Source organism: Molothrus ater, chromosome 21 (genome assembly GCF_012460135.2).
Source record: "Molothrus ater isolate BHLD 08-10-18 breed brown headed cowbird chromosome 21, BPBGC_Mater_1.1, whole genome shotgun sequence".
NCBI classification, from domain to species: Eukaryota; Metazoa; Chordata; class Aves; order Passeriformes; family Icteridae; genus Molothrus; species Molothrus ater.
In genome coordinates, this window is record NC_050498.2 from 10,833,254 (window position 1) to 10,858,326 (window position 25,073).

Sequence of the window (25,073 nt, forward strand, 5' to 3'; positions counted from 1 at the left end):
TTCAGGAGAGGAGAGTTAGCAGAGAAAAGGAAGTTTTTTGATAGAATACGTTGTGGATTTCAGTGGCAGCCCCATTTCTGAGGCAGCCTTGCCAAACTCTCCTCGCCTCTGGCGAGCCCGGAGCTCATCCCTGCCCCGCCCGCCCCGCCCGCCCCGCCCGGCCCCGCCCCGCCCGCCCGGCCCGCCCGCCCCGCCCGGCCCCGCCCTCGGACAGCGGCGCCGGGCGGCACCGCCACCTGCCGGCGGCCCGCCGCAACTGCGGCTGCGCGGGCACTGCGGGCACACCCCGGGCCTGTGCCCCGCTGCCCTCCCTGGCAAACACAGCCCGGCACTGCGGGCACAGCCCGGGCCTGTGCCCCGCTGCCCTCCCTGGCAAACACAGCCCGGCACTGCGGGCACAGCCCGGGCCTGTGCCCCGCTGCCCTCCCTGGCAAACACAGCCCGGCACTGCGGGCACACCCCGGGCCTGTGCCCCGCTGCCCTCCCTCGGGAAACACAGCCCGGCACCGCGGGCACACCCCGGGCCTGTGCCCCGCTGCCATCCCTGGCAAACACAGCCCGGCACTGCGGGCACACCCTGGGCCTGTGCCCAGCTGCCATCCCTGGCAAACACAGCCCGGCACTGCGGGCACACCCTGGGCCTGTGCCCCGCTGCCATCCCTGGCAAACACAGCCCGGCACTGCGGGCACACCCCGGGCCTGTGCCCCGCTGCCCTCCCTCGGGAAACACAGCCCGGCACCGCGGGGCAGGCTGCTCCACAAGGACACGGACCCCCTGTTTAAAGGACATTTATTGTGTGCTGCAAAGCCTGATGGTGCCTCTGAGCTGCAGAGCATCGCACATGACACAGACCCGGCGGAATGGGCACTGACCCCACTCAGCTGGCACTGACCCCATTCGGTGGGCACTGACCCCATTCGGTGGGCACTGACCCCACTCAGTGGGCACTGACCCCACCTGGCAGCACTCTAACACCAACTGTCCCAGCAGAGGCCGATGTGACCCAGCAGAGTGCCAGCCATAACCAGTGTCCCACACACAGAGGATGAAACGCCCAGTCCCCAAATCCACGGTGAGTGATGCAGGGGCACCTTGTCCCCAAAGAACCTGCACAACAAGCGTTATCACACACTGCTAGCGTTGAGCCAGGCCTAACAGTATAATGGAATAAGTTACTCAAATGTTAGGCAAGCTTGGGATTTAACTTAGAAGTACGTGATTATACAAAGCAATTTACAAAATTAAATTTCTTCAGAAATATTAATTTAGCTTCATGACATCCCAGTGAAATATAAATTATTGTATTTATATTATCCAAGACAAAACTTCAGGCAATAATTCTAATATAATACTGCGCTTGACTGCAAGTCCTCTAAGGATGTTTACCAATGTCCTCCCTGGTTTCATCCTTCCTCTTCTATTTCTGGTCTTTATACTGAAAAAAAAAAAAAAAAAAGATTTTTTTTTGTGGGAAAAGGCACATAACTAAGTAAAAGTTCATACCAACAAGGATTTACAACTCTTCTTCATGATCCACATAAATTTATGTCCATTTTCTTTAGGTTAGATTGAAATTTGGTAGGCTTTCTCTTTGCAGTATAAAACAATAAATCAGGCACAGTTATTGACTAAATTGTACCTGCTGGGATTTGGTTACTGCTAAAATATCATAATCTGGGATTAATCTGTGTTTGCTCTGTAACAATTCTCATTTGGATTTCATGGACTGGCAGAGAGAAGGACTTAACAGTCACTTAGTAAATTAAATCACAGATATTTAGAGAGAAAGTTGAACTTTTGACTTGTTTCATTATACACCGTGTTAAGGTATCACACTCCCCAGCCAGACTGAAATCCCAGGAAGCACAGGTGATTCTCAGCTGTCTAATGGAAACCATTCTCATTCCTTCATCTGAGAAACCAGTCTGACAGCACAGGGGCAGAACCGCTGGGTGACAACTGTGCACAGGGGAGCCCAGCACCACAGCGTTGCCACTGTGTGGTCCATCCCTGATCTCTGCAGCCATGGGCAAGGTCTGAGGAAAAGCAACAGTAGTTCTGGAAGTTCATGTAAATTGTCTGAGGATAGATGCTGTTAGTAAAGCAGATGATGCATAGCAAGATATGGCTTGCAAAATGCTGTATTTTAGTTTTTTCTCCTACAACAGTGATACTAGCCACCACTGCTGATAATTAATAGAATTCTACATGGAAACAAAGACTTACACAGAGACCAACCTAAATTGTTACTGGTTCTGAAAAAAACCCACCATTAGTTTATGCTAAGAGAATTTTCAGACAAAAAGCATCAATCACAAATCACAGATCCCTCCTGGCTGGGTATTTCCTTTCACCCAGACACTTCAACATCCAGGACAACAATTCGCTATTCAGAACTTGCTTTCCAATGTTTTCTTCTTTGTTCTGAAACCAAAATGCAGACAATTCCAAGCACTTACTTTATTCATCACCCAGTCAGCATCCTCAATGGCTCTTTTAATGATCTGCTGGATTCGCACAGGATCGTCTTCATCAGCATGGACTTTGAAACTCTGCAACATTCCAAGTGTCATTGACTTGTCAACACAACAGTTGTCAAAATAAAGATAGCATTGAAATCTCAGAAAAATATTTGTTGCAAATAAACTGATGGTCTAAAAAGGTAAAACTACACATTGTAACACCTGGCCGTATGGAATTTTCTGTTAAGTATTCTACTCCTTTCATACATCAACAACAAAAACCCCAGAGAACTTCAATTCAGAACAACTGAAATTGTCTGGTATGTTAAAACTAGAAAGAGGACAACAAGTATGATCAAAGGCATGAAATTACCTCCATATGAAGTATAGAATATGAACAGCCAGATGAGATTTACCCCAGTGGGGAGAGGGATATATAAATGACTGACATGCAACCAGTAGGCTTCACCATAAATTATGTGTTTATGGAGTAAGTAATGACCGTTCACTCTCTTGACTAGCACAAGAATTAGACATGAGAGCCAAGAAAAATAGGTTTCAGATTCAAAGCAACCAAAAAAGAACCAGTCCCTCACTCGCTCCCACTACACCCCTGAGATGCACTCAGGTCTCCCGGCCGCACGGGGCCCTGTCTGTTGGCTCGGCGGCAGAAGAGCCGGGACGCACCTGGCGGATGGCGTGGCGGTAGTGCTGCCGGATGGGCCCCGGCGGCAGGCGGCGGCAGCAGCGCAGCAGGTACCGGTACAGCTGCACCGAGCTGCGCACCAGCTCCGCCTCCGGCAGCGGCGACATGGCCGGGCCCGCGGCTCTGCAACACGCGGAGAACGAAGCACGACACCGTGAGTGTCACCGACAGCACGGAAATAAACCGACAACGAGAACAGGCCCGGCAGACTGAGGCTCGGCAGCAGAACCTGCAAAACTTTAGAATAAACCCCAACAGGAAATGAATGAGAACTTGCTGAGGTTATGGACAGACGGGGGCTGGCTGTCACTGCTCAAGGGAGTAAAGCACGAAGTGCAGAGCTCGCTCCAGAGGATCACTCGGTGATGGGAACAGCCACGTGAGCCACGGTGCTTTACAAAGACTGCCAGGGTGACTTTCGGCGAGTACCCAAACCTGTATCACAGCCCACAGCCAGGCTCCTTCAAGTCCTTCAAACTTCCAGGGCCTTCCTTGTCCCCAGGAGTTCATCCACATGGTGTCTTTTTAGAATGAGGATGCTCATAATGGCTACAAATGGTGCTGGAATTTAACAATATTTCCTATTTTGTCATTCTGTCAAGAATTTCAAGGCTTCAGATGGAAACAACACAGATAAACATAGGAGAAGACAGAAAGAAACATTGTTAGGTTTGAGATTTTACATGTATTGGTAATAGCAACAGGAAAAGAACAAATTTACCAAGTTTCACTTCCATAACTATATTTACATGTCGTAACAGTAAGTCCATCCAAGTCCTATAAAGTGCTAATCAAAGACTGTAAATGCCTTGTCATTTAACAGATGGTTGCCATCTGCAAAGAACTAAATTAACATTTGGAAAAAGGCACTTTTTACATCATTACTCTTAAGAATAGAGATAATAAATAAACAACTGAATAATGAAGTAGGTGCATGCCATTGTTTTAGCACCCATTATGATACCTACTCATTATTTGAAATAATTTTTTCCTCTTTCGTAAGTAATTTAAGTCCTTTAGCCAAATGTATTTCAGAGTACACCACGACAGCTATTACATGCCTGGCTGTATATTTGCACAGACTAAATCTTTTTGCAGTGGGGAAAATCTCCTCCCTGTGCACCTATAAATGCCCATCATAATGGGATCCAAATACCGCCAAGTTTCAACACATTCCTCTCTTGTTTTCTTCCAATGTTTTTCTCTGTAAAATATCCTTTTCCCTTTGCAGTGAAACCTATGCTGGGCATCAACTCCATGCATTTTTGGTTTGGATTAATTTCACTTTGGCATTCAAGTAGGGGAGGTGATTACACGCCCAACAGTCAGCTGAGAGATCCCTGATTTCCCTTCAAGCAGCAGAAAGACAAGCAACTCCAAAATGTGACTCCTAACATAGACTGAATTATTCCCTGCCCTTCTCTCCACGAGAGAGAAGTTTTTATCATCCAAAACAGAAAACTGGAATATGTAGTTGGATTCAAATTGATCTGTACCCAAATTTAACTTTACACGCGTTTTTTGTGCGTGTATTTGGGTGTATATTCTTGGCTGGTAAGAATTTGTATAATTCCACTGACCCTAAGAACTCAACCCTGCATTTCACATATTCCCACTTAATACAGTGAAACATCCCAAAATTCAATACAGATCCCAAAATACACTTTGGGACTAGAGCCAATTTGTGAAGTTGTTTCTAGGCTTTGAAGTGTAAACTCATCATATGTCACTGTGCTCTAATTAAACCTAAGTGGTGCAATAGATTTCCTGTCACAAATGCAAAGATCCCTCATGTGCTGGGACTGTCCAGGGCAGCTTGCTCCAGCACACAGAAAAGCAGCTCTGGGAGAGAGGAAGGAACCAGTCATGGAAACATATGGATATGGAAAGATGAAGCTGATCAATGGAATTGAAAATGTTTCACCATAGATAATTAGGAATTTTCCACTGCAGTAATTTTTCATAGGAAAATGATGAGCTGTTGAATTCAAACTGTGTGACAAATACATTTGCACGGATGAATTTTTTTCATCCTTCGCCTTTCATAAACACTGGACTTTCTAAAAGGTTTGAAGATGGAAATCTTCACCCCATCTATTATCAAACTTAAATTCCTATGGGGCTCTCATACTCAAATTAAAAAACCAAACCACCTGAGTTCTGACAGATTCACAGCTCCAAAAATGCTTCAAATGCTGTGATATGGGCAAGCTTCACAGGGAAGTTTATCACAAAAGATCTGTGTTTTTCTTAGGATGTAACTTCATCCAGTGAAAACTTCACTGGAAATCTATCACAGCACATGGAAAACTTCACAGCTGTTTTTAAAGTGGCTGTTTAATAATAAATAATCTCATGAGCTGCCCATTGTTGAGTTCTAAGATGCTGGTGCCCTGTACAAGCACACCTCAACAGGGACTAGACCCTGACAACAGGTAATGCTACCCTCTGCTCCGTGCACCCTGACGCACTGGAGAATCTGCACAGCCTCTGCTGTGATTTGCCCCTTCCTCGGCACAAAGAGGACAATGCAGCACATTAAGAATCTGCACTGTTGCCTTTTGTTCTGAAAACATCTCCCCTCCAATCCCACAAATGTTACCAGTTTTATCTGCCACACAAAAACCTCAACCTCATAAAATCTGGCTATGATCCTGACTAATAATGTAAATCTCCCTCTGATAACTTAAATATCGTGCACAGCACAACAAACAAACTATCTACACCAAGAACTGTTGAGTCAGAAGTAAAATAATCCGCTAATTGTGCTTTTCTGGAATGGATGACTATATAATGTCCTAATCAGAAGGCTGAAATCACATTTGCATTTAGATAAAGCCCTGTTCACAAAGAGACAAGTATAAAAGGAGACAGTGAGACTATTGTGGCATTTCTCTGCATTGCATAATCATTTATATTCCTGATAATGATATTCAGATGGTGAAGCAAAGGCTGACCAAAGCCAATTAATCTTCACTCTGCATTAGCAGGTTTGGCAATTGACCCCGTGCACAGCAGAACCCTGATGAAGCTAAGATGACACTATGCCACTGCTTTCAGTTTACCTTTTTTTCCTGCTATTGTGAGTGTTTTTCAAGAAAATCCCCACAGTTCAACAGTCATGATCCCAATCCCTCCAAACTAGTTAAACAGCCACCAAAGCTGGGCTCCAGAGACTAGAAGTGTTAATTAAAGGACTGCAAGAGTTACCTGAGCTATTGCTGTTTACAGGTTGGCTCCTCCTTCCTGCTCAGCCCTCTCTTTCCCCAGTATACAGGCTAGAGATGTGTTTTACTACTTGAAGTATTACACCCTCAGAAGTCTTAACTCAGGAATTTATGATTCCCCATCCTCGTCAAATTTAATGATCTCAGGAAAAATAAGAATGCCAAAATAACCAAGAAATTTGAAGCCTTTTGAAACCTCTTTAACCACAAAACATCTTAGTTCATGTTGTGACATCAGTCCAAGAAGGCACCCAAGTGAACTGCTGCTACCCAGAAGGTTCTTCCTCCTTGGTCACATCTGTCCTCCCTTGCAGGTTTCCCAGATTCAGGCCTGTGAGTCCAGCCCCGAGTGCCTGCAGGGCAGAACTCCCCACGCTGGGCCACAGCTGCCCATGACACTGGCACACCTCCCCTCAGTGCCCAGTGGGTCACGGGAGTGCCTGGCACGTCCAGGGCAGTGTGAGGGGCTCTGCTGCCCCAGGCAAAGCAGCCAAGGTCTGTCTGTCCATGCGTCCCTGCCTGCTCACAGGCACTGAGAGCCCCAGCGCCCTGCAGCCCCAGCCCTGCAGCCCCAGCTCCCTGCAGCCCCAGCTCCCTGCAGCCCCAGCTCCCTGCAGCCCCAGTGCCCTGCAGCCCCAGCTCTGCAGCCCCAGCTCCCTGCAGCCCTGCAGCCCCAGCTCCCTGCAGCCCCAGCCCTGCAGCCCCAGCTCCCTGCAGCCCCAGCCCTGCAGCCCCAGCCCTGCAGCCCCAGCCCTGCCGTGTGGGTGAGCACGGACAATGCTGCAGTCACTTCCAGCAGCCACGTCTCGCTGGCTCTCATTGAGGTCGTGCCTCTGATGTGATCGCTTCTGACGAGCCGGGGCTGGCCATTGTTGGGGCTTTGTCCTTTCTAAACATGAGCTGCACAGTCCCCTGCATGAGTGATGGCAGCCAGGCCTGTCCACTGCTATTTCTGCTCCTCTGCCCTTTATGCTTTGATTATGCACGAGGCAGAAGCAATGTCAGGTGGCTCTGCAGAACAATTTGGGGGGCACAGCCCTGCGGTGTAAAGTTTGCTTTACACAACATTTGTAGAGCACACAAAGAGTTAAGAACTGGAAAATGACACATCCTGAAGATCTCTTTGTTGACAAGGAATCACCACTGCTTGGACACCCTTCATGCAGTTCTACAGCATCAGGACCTGGCCTAATGCTATTCAACAATGTCACCAGTTTAAAAATATAAAACATAATAAATTATAACTATAATATAAATACAAAATATAGAATTGTAATTGATAAAACTTGAGAATGACAGAGAGTGCTAGAGCTGGGCATAATGACTACTTGTATAAATTAACCAAAGCCACAGGGCAGATGCCTTACCTTACAGCCTGGTTTGGTATCATACAGCACAGACATGCAATACTGCAAATAAAACACGCAGGCTTTTGTAATCCTACACCAATGAGGAAACATGCTGCCCATGCTGAGGCCAGATTACCTTGTTCTGTATAATTAATAAGCATGATCAGACTAATTAGAGTAACATTCTTTGGTGCATACTCACTAGTGAGGACAGGAACCTTCCTGGTTTAGGTGCAATTCAAACTTCTCCACTTTTTTCTCCTGAAAATTATTCTCCTGGCTTAAGGGAAATTCTGAAAGGCACAGTCTCAAAAGAACTTTTTCTTCTCAGCTCTGAATTGCTCAGTTCAACTGAACAAAATTAATTTTGTTCACAGTGGCCAAATCTGTACATATTTACCTCTGGGATCATGCTTGAATAGGAATTGAGTTATCAACTTTAAGCCAAAACCGCCTGTTTGTTCCTTTCTTGTAAAGATTCTGTTTTGAAATGATCCAATGCTTAGTTCCAGTTCAGCAATTGTGATTCTCCCAACTACTTCATGGCAGTTAGTGCAACAGCTTTCTGGCTGAGGTTGTATCACCTTCTGAAACATCCAACTGCGCACCAAATAAGCTGCCACAACTGTTCTTGACAGACAGATACCCAGCTGGCAGCATAAGGCATGGAAGTGCCTTTGAAGGGCAAAACCGTGCTGTCAGATTAATGACCACATTAACTCTATGGACTATGGCTCAGACAAGCATGGGAAGAATAGTAAGTCTCACATAAGGTTTTTTAGTGGCTTCTCAATGTTCAGGAAGGACTGAAATTGGTTAAAGTTTATTTTACCATTATCCTTTAACACATGCTTAGTTTGCTCATGCAATTCAACTTTATAATTTTTTCAAGGAAAAGTCAAGACAGTAAATCAAGGAGCTGTCAGTGCAGAAAGAGCTCTTCTTAGGAAAGTACAAGAGTTGCAAACATCCCGCTCAGGTTACAAGCTGAATAAAGCCTGTGCAGTGTGCCCTCTCCTTTTCCTGCTCCCCCCAGCACTCCCCTTCCAGCCCTGGCTGTGCACATAGTCCCTGGATGGTGACAATGGGGCCTGTGCCCTGCCCTGGGATCTACACCTCATCCTGGAGTCGTCCTTCCCAGCCCACATTATCCTTCACAGCAGTGTCAGGAACAACTCAATGTCTATTATTCCAAATCCACACCTGCTGAAATTTAGCATCTGCCAATCCTTCACTCTCAATCACAGTAATAATCCGAGCCAACCCCTTTCCTGGCATAAACCCTGTCTGTGGTGGAATTAAACCAGGGATGAATTTGACCCACCACATCCTGAGCAAAATCCACGTTCCTGGAGCAGTGTTTATAAGCAGCAGTATTGCAGGACATGTAAGTCTGGGAGCCTTTAGCCTCTTAGGGGGATTGGCCCAGCTCACTAATCAGGGATTGTTTCCATACCAACAGCTAATCAGGGGCAGATCCTGCCATGTCTTTGGGACACTTCTGAGCTCTTAAAGCCACAGCTCAAGTTTCCCCAAAACTTCATTGTCATTCTCCAAGGCCTAGTCTAGCTCAAAGGCAATCTGAGGAAAAGGAAGATGTGGGCAGTGAGAAGCTCTCACGAGTACAGACATCCCCCAGAACCCCCCAGGACATTTGCTCTCGGTGGTACAGGGCTTGCTCTTCACTGATCACACACAACACACCACCTCTATTGAGTAACCACACTAATTTAGAGCTCTATTGAGTAACTGCACTAATTTAGAGCTCTGGCAGAGATGAAGGGGGTGAGAGAGAACTCTTTTCCCTTTCCATTTATCAATACTCATCTGAGTGAATGAGCATGGCAGGACAATTCTGAGTGGCAAAAGCATTTGATGGAAATGGAGCTGCCTTAGGTTTCATCCATGATTCTGGTCTGTTTACATTTGGTGAAACCTCAGGAAAAGGGGGATAAAAGCTTTGGTTCAATCAAAGTCCTGGTGGTAACCTCCAGTGCTAATAATTAACTCAATTATGCTGAATTAATTTGATATAATTATTGGTGATGAAGCAAAGACAGCGACCCAGAGAAACTTTGAGAGACACGAAGAACAGAAGTCCTAACAATACAAAATACCCTATTAATAGCATATTTTTTTTCCCCCCAAACTGAGTCAAAGACACAAAATTAGTTCATTACAGTCATCTGGCTTCACTCAACCCTCCAAATTACCCCCGTACCCAGACAAATAGCTGTGAAATCCAGCAAGTGCACTAGAATTACAGCAGGCCCTGACGAATTTGACATAGCACTCAGCACAAGTGTCTGTCCCCATCCAATTACCTAAACAATGAAGATTTAATAATACATTTAAGAGATCCACAATGCTTCTCCTTTAACTGAAGATGTTAATTAAGAACACTTTTCTGTTGTACTGTTGTCAGTTGGGTGTTTTTTTGAGGAACAATCTGGAGGATGCTGCTTATGGAGTCTTTTCATTTGATCTGCAGTTTTTATCTAGTATTTTCAGACTTATTCAGTTCAAAACAAAAGAACCTCAGCTATAAAAACCAAACATCTATCTTTTTCCTCCCCCATTTAATATTTCTGTGATTTGGTATGAAATAGTATTACAGAAATGCCTTCCCTGCTATGAAAATACACACATTTTTACTGACGGTTTTTTAATGCTTATGTGATTAAAAAGAAAAGAAAATGTCAGTGGAAGCAAAAATCAGATGTGGCTAAGTCTTGGGAGGTGGGTTAAATGACAATGAAATACAAAGATTTCTACGCCAATTATCGCTGGAAGCAGCACCAGAACGTCCCAGGCGTGTGCCCAGCTGCCTCAGCCTGCGGGAGCACCCCTGGCCTGTTTCAGGGTCACACAGAGCCTTCAGCCCCGAGCCCAGCCAGGGCAGAGCAGCCGGGCAGGACAGAGCCCCAGGGCTGTCCCTGTCCCGTGACACAGCCCCAGGGCTGTCCCTGTCCCACTGCAGCCGGGCAGGACAGAGCCCCAGGGCTGTCCCCGTCCTGTGACACAGCCCCAGGGCTGTCCCTGTCCCACTGCAGCCGGGCAGGACACAGCCCCAGGGCTGTCCCTGTCCTGTGACACAGCCCCAGGGCTGTCCCTGTCCCCGTGCAGCCCAGCAGGACAGAGCCCCAGGGCTGTCCCTGTCCCGTGACACAGCCCCAGGGCTGTCCCTGTCCCGTGACACAGCCCCAGGGCTGTCCCTGTCCCACTGCAGCCGGGCAGGACACAGCCCCAGGCACCCCAGCAGGACACAGCCCCAGGGCTGTCCCTGTCCTGTGACACAGCCCCAGGGCTGTCCCTGTCCCGTGCAGCCCGGCACAGACCCCACACGCTGCAGGTGGGGCTGGAAAGCCCCAGGTGAACTTTCCCTGCTTTCTTCCCCTCCAGGGGCACTGTGTGCACGGATGTAGCACTACGGGTAGTCCCTGCCTGTTGTAAGGAATTTAACAACTGGCAGCATCACTCTATTGAACGTTTTACAGTCCTGCAGCACCAGTGAAATCCAGCCAAGGAGACCTGGGTGCCTTTGCTCTCTGGCTTCAGCCTGAAATGCTGCTTGACTTACCCCTGTCACAATGCTGTAAATACACAAGTTTCCAAGCTTCTACTGCATTTTTATTATCCTTGGTGACAAGAATAAAAATATTACCTCTATCATCACCAATTCCTTCTGAGGAGAGTTTCCAAGTGCTTAGATGTAAGAAATGAATAATATTTTTCCAATTTGCTAAGTAGGTGCTGCTCACACGCCCCCAGATCACTTCCTCCCTGAGTTCTGCTGGTTCTCAAACACAGCTGATCTTTCAGAGCTCGATTTAATTGCCACCAGGCTCTGATCAGACTCATCAGTTCAAAGCAAGCTCCATTACATCCATAATTTATGTATTTGATTTCAACAGATCCTTTTGTGCCCAATACTAAGGGGGCAAAAAGCGTTTTCCATGGGGAAGATGCTAATGTTTTCTAAAGAACAAGTTTTAAAAAATATTATTTCTGTAGAGACACCACATTTTAAAGTGGTGTGAGGGATTTTTAAAAGGCCCCAACACTTATCTGGACAGCCACTCAAACTTTGTCTCTGCCTCTTTCCTACAATCTCTTTCATTTGGAGAGCTGTTATTGCTGCATGGGGACACATCCTGGGGAAAGGGCAGGCACAGGCTGGAGGGGAGCACAGCTCTCCCTGTGCAGCCAGCACACAGGAGCGAGCTGTGGGCTCACACAGCCCAGGTGCACCTGGTGCCCCTCTATCTGACACACAGGGGTGTGTGCGTGAGGCAGGAGCTCAGCAGCCCCTCCCTGCCAGCACCCGCCTCCCCAGAACTCCCTCTGCCCGCCCCCAGCCCTGCTCTGCCGTCACAGCCTTCATTTTCCCTTTCATGGATTTTTGCTTGAAAAAGCATCACTGCCTCGATTGTCTATTTTCAGCCTGTATTTAAGAAAACCCTTTGGTTCCATTTGTAGCCACATCCTGTCTCAGCCTCCCCCTCTTTTTGTTCCTAAATATAAGGCTGATGCAATTTGATGTGACATGACAAAATAGCACATTTGCATTGGCAGAAACTTTCTCTCAGCAGCAGTAATTAAAGGGAGTAGATGAGACATTGCTGAAATTGGTGTTTATTTAGCCTGGAAATAAAAGGCTTCAAGATGTCTTGAGAGGGATGTTCAAGTGTGTCACGACCATGAAACTCATCAATGAGTGCCGCCTTCTACAGGCTTCCTTTCTGACAAAGAAATGGTCACTCAAACAATGTCATTGATTTAAAGAGAGTAAAAGCAGAAATCAGAGTTCTGTACACCATATTCCTAACCAGTGAAAATTATTTCATGTGTTTCTTTGGATTATAAATAGTACCAGGACACTTGTGGTTCCACGTAAGACAAGGCCAGTCAGTCTCTAACTTTAGAGCACAGGCTCTCTCAACATGAGAGGAAAACCAAGATCTCATTGACCACAGTAAGAATTAGGCACTTAAATATCTGAATTTTTGATCTGAGATGAAACAGCAGAGGTACTCAGGACAGGTGCTCACCTTCACTTACAACACAGACTTTAATTAATTGTCAAAGACAGAAATCCAGGAACAGCAGCATGAATCCTGTAAGTTCAACAGGATTCACACTACAGATTAAAATTCACCTACAAAACTCATGAAATAATTTTCTGTGTCCAGTTTTGCTGAACAGATGCATAGCAAACACCCGACAGGGTCAGGTAATGTCAGCTTTCTGTACTCTGCTCCATTATTGATGACAGCAGTAGAACACAGTAGTGGAAGAAGAGTGATATTTAGAAGTTGTGGGGGTTTTCTTGATATTTAGAAGGTAAATTTAGTTTACTTAATCCATATGAAGAATTCAGGGAAAGGTCTGGTAGCTGTTCCACAGGCCACAGGATTTAGTAGACATAATATGGTTCAAGTGAAACTTCCTGCTCAGGAGCATCTTCCCTCTCCTTGTGCACACAAGGCTATTCTTTCAAACCCATCTGTGATCAGCTCAAAACCGGCAGCCCACGTTTTGAGCAGGCTCGTTTCCATCCTAACACAGATGGCACCAAGAACAGGGCAGGCCAGAAAAAAATCAGTTTGCATATTATGCTTCAGTTTTTATGGGTCAGATTACCATTCAAAGCCATCAAAATGGCAACCCATATGTGATGTGTCTGCCATCGGAACTGAAGTGATACACCATCAAAATCTTAACAGGGCTGGTTAGACAGCATTTGATTAACCATTGACTAAACTCTGATATTTAAAAGTAAAGATATTTTCCTTCCCAAGAATTTTTTTACTCTGACAGACCAATAAAATTGCTTTGGTGAGTCAATAAGGAGAAGACATTTTGCCATCTTCATCCCTGAACAACTGCATCGGCACGGCTCTCTTGGCAGAAGGGAGCTCAGCTTCTATGCCAAGTATTCGCTTCCTCCGTGAGCCAGGTGCAGATGTTGGCCATGTCATCTGTTCCAACTTCTTTGTTCTACAAGCAGAAAATTGTTCCCACAGCTTTGGGAGAAAATGGGGATCTGAAGAGCTCTTTGCATGCTTTCATTGGTGGAAGAACATCAGATGTTTTAAAGACACTCTCTCAGAAATCAGAAACGTGTCATTCCCCCACTTGTGACAATTAACCCACAGAGAGCTGTGCCCTATGGATCCCAAAGGGATGCTGCAACAAGGTCAAAGCCATGGCATTCTGTTCCCAGCCTCCTGCACATCCTGTGCCTTCCTGCAGTGTCAGCTGCAGCCCATTCCCTGCTCTAGGGAGGGCATTGTCCCAGATGCTCCAAGGACTCTGCTGCCACAGGGACAGGTTTTAAAGCGGGCAGGCCTCCTCTGGGAGAAGTCTATTGAATAGTAAAAGGTATTGGAAGCGTCCCACTATGTTATCATGGCACCTGGAACTCAAGTGCCATGCTGATGGCCAGGGCCACCACCCTGTGTCACTGCCAAGGAGAACATTTACACGGTTTTTCAGCCCTCTAGCCTCTCTACATGATATTTTGGTCAATGCTGATACTTCAGGTGCATATTCTCAACCAGATACAAGACACACAACGAAAAATTCACTTACAGCATCCACAGTAGAGGAACTTTAATTATCTTCACAGATTAGGCCTGTCCAAGTCCAAAAGTAAGCAAGAGACCTGCAGAGAAGGATCAATTTTCATTATCTGTTTCTCTTCAACTCGCTGCTTGAAGTGCCATTAATAAAGAAGTGCTGAGAAGCCCATCCACAGCTCAATTTATCCCTATGGGAGCTTTCACTTTTGTCTGACCAGTTACATCAGACATGAATGTATGGCTTTAACAAGAACAGGCTATTGCTTTCAGTCATCTACTCTGAAAAGCTTAAAAAAATATACCCTACAAAAAGATTTAAGTAGAGAGAAATTCTAACTGAGGACAACTGACCCTTCAATATTTCCTGATAAGAGCTGCTGGAGGTAAGAAAGCATTTACCTCCTTTAAAGAGACACAGTTTCTCACACTCAGAACTCTGTACCATGACTTTACAGTATTCTGCATACAAAAAACTGCTTTGGACCCAGGCAACAACAGATGGCACACAAGAAACTGCTTTTTCTCAAATACACGACTGTACAGTGAGTAAAGCAAAGCAACTCATTCTCGAAAGCCAACACTAATTTGTTTATTTAGAACCTCTCCTAAGTTTGTTGAAGTCAAGCAAACAGATTTCTCTGGCTATGCAAAGACATCTGGATCAGGTTTTATCTCAGATCCTGTCACAGAGATTTTCAAAAACTACTTAAAACAAAAGTCCTGGAAGATAACAACGACAGAGACTCTGAACTGATGTGTTTTGCCTCCCTTTGAAAGACACGAGTCTTTGAAAAATCTAAGGCAAAACTCTCAAGCGCATTTACAAACACATGGATCAAAGACAGCTGTTGCCACAGATGATTTTTTCCCCCAAGTATTTAATAGTAGCACAACTTGGTGACATATGATGATTGACAACAGCTTGGGATGTTCAAGTTTTGGTATCTAATGTCAGCACTTATATTTGCCCTCTGAAGGCCATATCTAGATGCTCACAGGCAGACTTACTGTAATGGCAATGTGAAACAAGAACCCAGAAGAACAGATTCAACTTTAAAAGCTCATCCTGAGTCCACTGACACTTCCTAGCTGCGGTACAAGAACTAAACACCAAAAGCTGCCTTATTTTCATCCATCACCTAAACTTTCCTTTGTGAGAGCAGAGGACCTCTGCTAAGGATCTTGGCTGAGCTGCTGCAGAACACATTGCTAATTAGCACTTAGCAGATACACCTGCAGTTACGATCCCACCAGGACGTTCACCACGCCCTTTGAGAAGCGCAGTCCTCCTCTGTTAACTCATAGCCAATGTAATACCCAGAGAGCAACACAATTAACTTCTCCTTAGGCTGATATTCAAACCAGCAGTTACTTCCATAATTCACTTAGCAGAGCACCAAGCACCTGGGCTCAGAAAGCTTTCCAATTCTACTCAAACACACCCAGCTGAGCTTTGGGAACACAACAAAACAGTATCAGTAGCTCTGTTTCATTGTTCAGCGATAAACAGTGCTTAGGGTCTAACTTGAATTTCCACTTTGGAAGTGTCTTTTAAAGAAAAATTCACGTCAAACTAGAGATTCCTTTGTGCTGCCAAAGTGTGTAAAGAGCGCTGATGTAAATGTGAATTACACTCCTGACACAGTTACTAACTGGTATAAGTTAGTTAAAGCCAATAATCTCCAACTTGCTGCCCTATTTTTATCTACTAAAAGCCCAGTGCCTTCTTGTGATCCTCCAGTGGAAAGCTGACTTGCACTCAATCCCTTCTGTGCATCAGATTGGTGACAAGATTCCTGCATCTTCATATGCCACCTCCAAACAGCTGCAGCCTGGAACAATGGCTGCATGATAATGTTGATTTTATATAACCTCTAGAAGCAGATAATAAAACTCTAGTGTGCCTCTAAAACATGTTTGAGAAAAACAGGCTTACTTTCCATGCACAGACATACTTCCAAGCAAAGCTTGGGAGCCCGTGTTCATTCCTGTCTATGAGGGAGCAACAATATTGCTGTTCAATTTCTTATTTATCCTGTATCATAGATGCTCGCCATATCCAAAAGGAATAAAGAAATGCTATCTGTCAAGTCCTTCCACTTTAATAAAGTGATTGGTAATAATTTACTGAAACAGGTATAAATCCGCTGTTTCTAGCATGCTAAAACTTATTTATCCGTTTGTCTTTATGGCAGTTTGTTTCGGTGGGCAAAGATCAAAGCCACACACACATTATTTTTCAGAGGGCTGCCAATGTTTGTTCATGGAATGATGAATCCCATTTAGTGCCTTACATCCCTGTCTCTGTATGCCCCAACTCTGCTCCCCACTGGTGTGAGAACAGGCCCAGGGGCAGAATCAGCTGCCCTGCTCACGCCTTTCCTCCCCAGCACGAGCTGGTCAGCTTCTACTGGGAGCAACATTTCATAACAATCTGACCAGGCTTCTCCCTCGTTTGTTTGCAATGAAAGAGTTAATATCTGTGACCCAAATATGGAGACCCATTTTAAACTTGCTGAAAATTGCTTTTTAATCCTAGCTCTCGAGGATTTCCTTTGAAACCATCTGCCATGCACGCTGGGTACTCTTTCCCTGTATATATGCAGGATTACTATAATATAGATTCTTTTGTGTAACTTAATACATTTCAGCATATTAAAAAATTAGTTGAAATTTCCATTCTTTTCTGATTTCAAGTGCCATAAAAATGACTGTAGAAGTCAAAACCACTGACAAAGCCAGCACCCATATTTATCTTATTTACTGCAGTATTTACCTTGCAATTCTAATATTTAGTCAGTCTGACACTGGCTGGGTTTAAGGAATAGTTATGAGTTATTAATATAACTAATGCACATGCTTCAAATCAAGTTCAAGAATTTTGCTGGATAGGAATGGATTTAATCATGTGCTTTATCATGCTTAAATTTCCCATGCTTACTTTCAAGTCAGGAAGACCAAACATCATAATTATTAGAGATCAGAAAATATTTCACATATTATTTCAAATCTATATCCCAGCTTTTTCTATTTCCTTGCTAGGAACCTTTATACAATTGTATTTTTCATAGTACATATACTGAAGAGAAAGAAAACTATCACACTTGTAAACAAACTGAATTTTAAGATTGGCACATGCAACTATGTATATTTTAGCAAATATCCAAAACTTACACCAAAGAAAGTGTATTGCTTACTATCATAATAATCACAGCCAGAGTGATTGAAAATAGCAAACATTCAGCAAGCTAGATTTAGAATCAATTTATTGAATCAGCCTATAAAGAAAAAAAAATCTAAATCCCAGCACAATTATCAAGCATCTTCAGAGCGAAATACTTTTTAAAAAATGTGATTTCCCTGCAAATATTCTGAGAACAGAAAATAAGGACAATTATTTGCATGGGTTTAATCACATAATGTGATATTTCAGGAGCCAGACAGCCGACAGCCTGCGAACTTCTTTGTTCCACATAAAGACATCTCAGAGCACCAAACCTGTGCCTGGCCTTCCTGAGCAGCCCTGGCTCCTCGCTCACATGATTCATCTCACAGCCAGTCACCCAAGAGCTAATGCAAGCCAGCGGCAGTGCAGGATCCCCCTCCAAACACAGGGAGCATCCTGTTCCCTTTGATGCCTTGTCCCTGGAAAGGAGCTGTGGTAGATGGGATAAAAATATACAGGATAGATCTACACATGCAGATGTTGGGAGAATATAGAGAGGAAATAACGAGCAAATCATTTTGTTTCAGCAGTAACAGATGTTGAAGCATCATCCTGCAGACATGTTACTTTTAATACAATACTGCTCATAAAGTGAAGGGGGAGGACAGAATCAATGCCCAATTACCCAGTTTTTTCAGGGTTTCCATTTTAATGAGCTTCCTGGATGATTCTGTCCTTTTAATTTTCCTCCTCTAATAATCCTATCAAATTAGTTTTGTCTAAAACATCAGCAAAAAGAAAATCAGCTGTCTAACAAAATCTTAAAATTGCTGGTAGCAGGTTCTTAAAAATGACATATTATACATCATTTACTTCTGTATAAATGCAGAGCAATTCCCAAGATCCTACAGCATTGCTGGGATTAGACTTGAGTGACTGCAAACAGCCTCATGTCCCGGCACATCTGCTAATGGCAAACGGATAGAAACAGACTAACAGTGCAATGGCATTTGCAGATAGATCAGTGCTGAAAAAACAACCAAATACAGAACAAATAGATTAAAGCCACCTTTCTGTGGCTAAGGGAGGGATTAGGGGAAGCCTGGCTTGCATTCCAGCTGCACACTAACCTGTTTCCTGCCAGACTGCATCTGCCCCTCCCATTATCAACAGTGGCAGTGACTTCCCACCTGCCACCTGGCCATGTGAGGTGACACCAGGGGTGGCCATGGGCCACTGCTGCAGCCAGAGAGCACACAGAGCTCACACCCCCTGAATCCACCTGGCAGCAAAGCCCAGTTCAGCCCTGCAGCCCTCTGCAGTGAAGCAGTGCCCGGCCTCGCCGGCAAGGACAGGGCCAGCACGAGCAAGAGCTCCAGCGATGGCACCCACGACCTCCGAACAAAAAAAGTCAAGACCAACCCCCAACAGCCATAACTGTTTACAGAGCAGCTTCCTTACGACCCACTGGTCCCCCAATACCACAGGAATTAGTGATGCAGAACTAATTGATACAAATCTCCTGAGGGGAGAATTGCTGCTGGTTATCTCAAGATGAGAAATTTAGTCCAGAGGATAAATTGGACAGACAGCTGAAAAGCTTTAGTTCTCCTGGTAGGAAAGGAATTGATCTGGTAAAGAAAGCCCTTAAAGAGATATTATCATGTCAAAAAAACAGGACTAGGAAAAACATGAAGAGTCTTAAGACAACTGAGAAACCTCTGAAAATTATGTTTGTATGAGTACAGCTAATTATTCCCACCTTCACACAAAAGATGAAAAACTGAAGATGTCAAAATTTTAACATTTCTCCTAGTTAAACTTATGTTATGAATATAATTATGAAACTGCTATAAAAAGCCCTGTTCTTCAATTAGTGATTTAATTTTTGCATCTAGTATTTTTACTTATCAATTCCCCTTCCACCAAGTTGAAGAAAAATAGAAGTATTCAGATATTCACAGGCATGTAGAAGATTCTATTCATGATTCTGGCAAAAGGTTGTATCAGACTTTTTCTGGATTAATTTTACTGCCCAAACCCTCAATTCCATTAATTACATCAACAATTTTTTCGATAAACAAAATAACAACAGTTCATGTGCATGTCACATGTGCAGCCCCCATTTTTTGTTCCCAAGTGCACTTATGCAAGATAAACTTTCTTAAAAACGTCAGGTTTCAAGGACAGGATTATGAAGCAACAACACAACAATGAATGCTCAAAATGTACCTGCAACCTGTGGAGCACTGGCTCATCAAGTTGTGGGACTTCAGGAGGTGGAGCCCTGCGCTGTCCTCAGGGACAATGGCATGTCACAGCCCAGCAGGTCACGCCATCCCTGCTGCTGGGCCCACCGCTCTCCTGAGGCTGGCAGGGAATCAAACACCCCAAACTAGCTGAGGGGGGAAAATCTCAGCAAGAGCTCCCAAACGAACCAAATTCTCCATGTACAACCAATGCCTCTTTTCTGTCTGACCACAGAGACAGAGCTTCCATCACCTGAAGCAGTGACTCCAAAGCCCCATGGAAGGGAAGATTTCCAAAGCTGCCATCTTCCTTGGACAGCAGGTTTGAATTGAGGCAGGAACTGAAGTGCATGAAGGGACTCAATGCTGAGTTCAGCCTATCCAGGCTGTGGCACACCCCACCAGCTGAGAATCTGTGCTCTCCACAGGGGCCACAGCCACTCTGAACCTTAGACAGGGTAATTCAGAGCACCTCTACTCAACTTGTGGCTTGGCATTGTTTCAGCTACCAGTTTACTCCAGAAACAGTGGATCATGGAGAACAAGGCCAATCAACATGTGACATATTTAAACAAGCAGCAAACAGCGACGCAACTCTTGGAAAAACATAAATGTACCATCACACAGAGATTAAAATCATGCATCATTTTTTGCCTGGAGAGGAGGAGAAGGAAGTAGCCTGCTTCTCTCCCCTCTCCAACACCCATCATTTAGGGATGCTGCTCGCACAAGGATAAGTGCCTTGTGGTGATGCTTTCAATTCTGCACCTTCTAGGATAGATAACACACTGTGGAGCTATTTTAAGAACATCTCATTCACAAAGGTCTCCAATTCTGTCTTCAGAGACAGAGACGATTTTCTTGCTGCTTCAACATCTTTACTGGCTTGACATTTGCTTCAGAGGGAATTCATTTGCTGTTCCAACATCAGAATGGAGCAAGAGCAGCTGCCAGGAGAGGGATAAAAGGAAACACAGTCGACAAAGAGCAGCAGGGTCATTTCTGGTGCAAAGAAATATAGAACAGAGAGAACCACAGAACTGACACTTTCTCCAGAAAGCAGCAGGGGATAAAGATGTCCCCTCTGCCTCCTGCAACTGGTGCTTAGGAAGGGACTAAACAATCAGGCTTAAGTTTGTAAATGACTAATTATTACAAACCAACTGTAAGCCCCTGAGCATTCCCAGTTAAAGCCAAGTTCATGCTTAAATGCTGCAGTCAGCAAAGAACTCAGTAAGTCCTTCAGAACTCTCTAAACAAAACACTCTGGCTAGAAAGCTCTGCAGAGCACAAGCTCAGTGTTTAGGAGGTGACATTTTAGGGAGGATTTCAAGCTGCAGTGCCAGTCTTGACCATCACGTCTGTAGATGGAGCACACTGGACAGACTTGGGGCAGGGCTGTGATCCCACCACAACCAACTGCTCTGCAGGAGCCAGAGGGGCTGATGGGCCAGGGAGGCAACACAGTCCCCGCAGAGTCTGATATCCACCATCAGGGAGAAGCTCAGTCTTGGATGACACCATCTGTCACTCACAGCAGCTGTCCCCTACCCCGTCCCAGGCACATCGTGCTGCCCTGCTGCAGGAAGCACCATGCCATCACTTCATGCTGTCCAAGGCAGTGCCACATTCCCCAGTGCTGCTCTGAGGAGTCACCCTGCCTGTTGGCCTGACTGACAGCCTCACCGTGGGTCACCTGCTCGGTTGATTACTCCATTCTTTTCCCTCTATCTTATTGAAATGTTGCCCTAAGCAGGGCAAGGATTTGTCCCTCATTCACAAGACAAGCAGATCCTGCCCTCCACCTAGATGAAGGAATATTGCCATCCTTTCCAAAGTTAAGACAGAAACCTTTATACACAATCAAAGCTAAACCAAAATATTCCTTCCCCTGCTCCTCTCTGAATTTTATTAATGGAGGAGTTTATTATTTTCCAGTTTCATGGATAAAAGGTTTTAAAGACAAAAACTCTGGAAGATTATTCCTTGCAAAGAAAAGGGCTAACATACTCGATTAACAGCAATTTTAATCCCATGATATTTTGTGTATATGCTTCTTTTGTGGCAAGTTAGGATCACAGTTTATTTGGAGCGTGGTATTTATCTGACTAACCAAACCTGCTCAGATTCACAGGCATGAGCACCATGTCTCTGACACCTTAAGGGCTCCAGCATCAGGATTTATGAATTAAATATTGCCAGGGTGTTACAGAACACTGAGGACTGTATCTGCAGAGTGTTATATCAGGGTATGTGTGGGCTTGTCAAACACCCACATGATAAATTATCAATAGTGCAGCTCAGAGCACCCCTTTTGTGGATCAGAGACAAATCTGTGCATTTTATTATGCTTTGTTCCACTTAATGTTATTTTTTTCTGCATTAAAGGTTCACAAAAACCCCTATGTGCCTAAATGCTGAAGGACATTCATACACAACACATGATCAAAAGACTTATTCTAATATTTCAAGTCCTGTTTTCACAGCTAGTTCATGTGGGACAAGAAAAAAATGCTGACAAGTTATGTCTGGAACTGGACAATTACATTTTATACTGTTCAAGATGATACAATCTTTTGTATAGAATTTTAAGGTTAAAACACTGCTGAGGAGCATTAAAGAAACAGGACTAGCTGATTACAAAGTGTCTACCATTCCTTGCCAGTATGCAGAGCACTGTCAAAGAGATTATACCCCTGCAAACCAAGTGTCAAATCTCAGAGCAAAATAAATCTCTCAAGAGTCAGAAAAGACTAAACTTGAAGCTGTGGATTTTCAGAAATGAACAAGTGTGAGCCCTGTGTTTCTGATGCACAGTATTGACTTCTACACGCAGTAACAAACCTCTGCTGAGGAAACAAAGGGTCTATTAGGTGAGCACTTGGCAGGTTTCATGTTTTCCTTACTACCCTTCTGTTTTTTCCTTACTTAGTTCCCTATGAATCAACTTGATCTTGTCCTCCTTAACTTTCAGAGCATGAACAGCCTAAAAGCAGTTGAACGGAGAGCTCTTAAGTTTCACAGTGTGACAGAGGCCAGGGACACCAGCTGAAAGCGTTTATGAAGGCAGTGTGCAAGGCAGATACACTGGGCAGGGTGGGCCACCCAACGCTGGCACCTGACAGAACTCCATGTGGGCACCAAGATAAGGGCATCCCTCAGCAGGCTTCACCTCACTGAGCGGGGCTGCTGCAGCTGCCAAGGGCACACACAACAACATGGCTGCAGCATTCAGTGCATCTGAAATCAATGCACTGGCTCCTAGATTTTACCAACACTCTACAGATGGAAGCTGGGGAGTGTGGTTTGGAGTGATCTGGTCAAGGACTGTCAGGAAACACGTGCCAGTGCCAGGACTGCAAAGCCTGCACTGCTGCTGCTGAGAATCCACCACCATGACAGCATCTAACAACACTTTCAGGCTACTTCTAAGGCAAGACACTTATTTACCCAGTACAGTACTTAACTGAACAGTTAAAGTGACACTGTGTGCTCAGACTTGAATAATGGCACCAAGACACTGACCTGCAAATACACTGAGAACCCAGCTTCCCATACAAGGATTTTTAGGCCACTGCTCCCTTTTACTACTTGAAAAGGTTTTGCAGAAGAAATAGAAAAGTCCATAATGAAAATGTGTGGGAGAGTTTTAAAAGCCTTCCAGTCCTGCCAACACAGCCCTATGCCCTTTTGTACCCACTTCCTTCCTTCTCCCCCACACCACACCCCCCAGAGCCCGAGGGGAAGCAGAAAGCAGGAGAACCCTTGGGGTGGGCTGTATTTGGACCCAGCTTGCTATCAGCTCCCACAGAAACCTCAACCTGATAGCTACAAATGTGAGCTCTAAATAAGTACTCTGTCTCTTCTTCCAACAGGTGATATAAAATGGCGGTAAACCAAAATTTGCTTGCTTTTTTTTCTTAAGTGCAGTCTCTATTTTTAAAATGGTGATACGACAGCAAAACTCTGATATAATTCCAGACTGGACTAGTAGTAACCGTATTTCCAAATGCAACAGGGATAGTTTTAACAAAGGAACCCATCTTCAGTCCTGCAAGACTTTTCTTGATTACATTCTCAAAGAGCAGGCAAAAAATACCAAACCCCATTGTTATAAAGTATCCCCAAGGTATCAAACCCATTCTTGCAAAGATTTTGCACTGAGGTTTCGGGAATCACACCAGGCTGTCACGTTTACACTCCCTCTCCCCGCAGAGGAGCCCGATGCTGTGCAGTTTTCAGAGACAAACAGAAAGGACGGGTGACAGGACTGCACCTTCAGGGACCTGCTGGTAACACCTCAGCACTGCAGCTGTCCTGGCACAGCTCTGCTGGGCTCTGTTCTGCCCAGACAGGAGCCAGGGGCAGCGAAGGAGAGGCTGTCAGTTCCCTCCCCTCATCCCTGAACTGAACTGCTCAGTTCAGTCACTTGAAGGAACCTTTTTATCACCCTCACGGTAATTTAACTCTACCACCATGGGAAAGGCTGCAGTAACCTGGGAGAGTTTTTCTGAGGTAAAACTATTAATCAGATATGATTAATATTCACATGAGAAAATGGAAGGTGTTAAAACTGTCGAGTTTTTACCCACCCCTGTGTTTTAGGGAACACTGATGCCTTACGCAAAGACACTGCAGTCCCCAGGCATGCAGATTCATAGCGTGAGGGAACTAGTCATAGCGTGAGGGAACTAGAACAACCAAAGAATATTTTGGTCCTGGTTAACACGTACCTCGCAGTGTGAACACCCTGAGCGTGTTCTGAGCACACTGAAGGGCGCCTCGCAGGGACTGCCTCGGGCAGTGGGCCACGGCCGCGCTGCTGGGAGCATCTACACCCTCATTAGCGCTTTAATTCCCTTTCCTGCCAAGGGGAGCTCACGCGCGGCGTGACAAGGTGCCACCACGGGCTGCCACAGCCCAGGGGCCCCGCTGCCCGCCCCGCATTCGCCGCTCTCCGGTCCTTAGAGACTGAAAAACAGGCCCCAAAGCCCCACAGACCCTCACACCCTTCGCGGGCAGCCCCCGTCGGCCGCCCGTGCTGCGGGACCGGCCCTGGCGGGACGGAGCGGGCTCGGCCTGCAGCCAGCGAGAGACGAGGGCAACGTGACCCGGGCGGGAGCAAAGAGGGCACAGAGGAGCCGCTGGCGGGCACTGGGGCCGGGCAGTGGAGGGCACCAGGACAGCGCGACACGGCGGGACCCGCAGCACGCCCTCACGGCGGCTCGCGCTCCGCTTCCCGCCGCCCCCTCAGCGCCCACAGTGACCTCGCGCGCGCCGCGTCCTTACCTCACCCCGCCCCGGGCCGCTATTGGCCCCGTCCGCCGCC

At 45.5% G+C, this 25,073-nt stretch overlaps 1 protein-coding gene across 1 annotated transcript; it reads right to left on the reverse strand.

The window, feature by feature from the left end:
- Positions 1-1,286: 1,286 nt before the first annotated feature.
- LYRM9 (LYR motif containing 9) lies at positions 1,287-24,943 on the reverse strand. The gene is made up of 5 exons (XM_036395001.2): positions 24,478-24,943; positions 14,340-14,412; positions 3,151-3,292; positions 2,461-2,553; positions 1,287-1,436 (listed from the first exon to the last, which is right to left on the reverse strand). Exons 2-5 carry the CDS (start codon positions 14,342-14,344, stop codon positions 1,419-1,421), a joined length of 258 nt encoding a protein of 85 aa, XP_036250894.1. The 5' UTR covers positions 14,345-14,412; positions 24,478-24,943; the 3' UTR covers positions 1,287-1,418.
- Positions 24,944-25,073: the final 130 nt, after the last annotated feature.

Excerpts from the sequence above, each read along its gene's own strand:
- LYRM9 (XM_036395001.2), bottom strand. Across the intron at positions 2,554-3,150 it reads ACCGCCACGCCATCCGCCAG|AGTTTCAAAGTCCATGCTGA; the intron begins GTGCGTCCCGGC and ends GGAATGTTGCAG.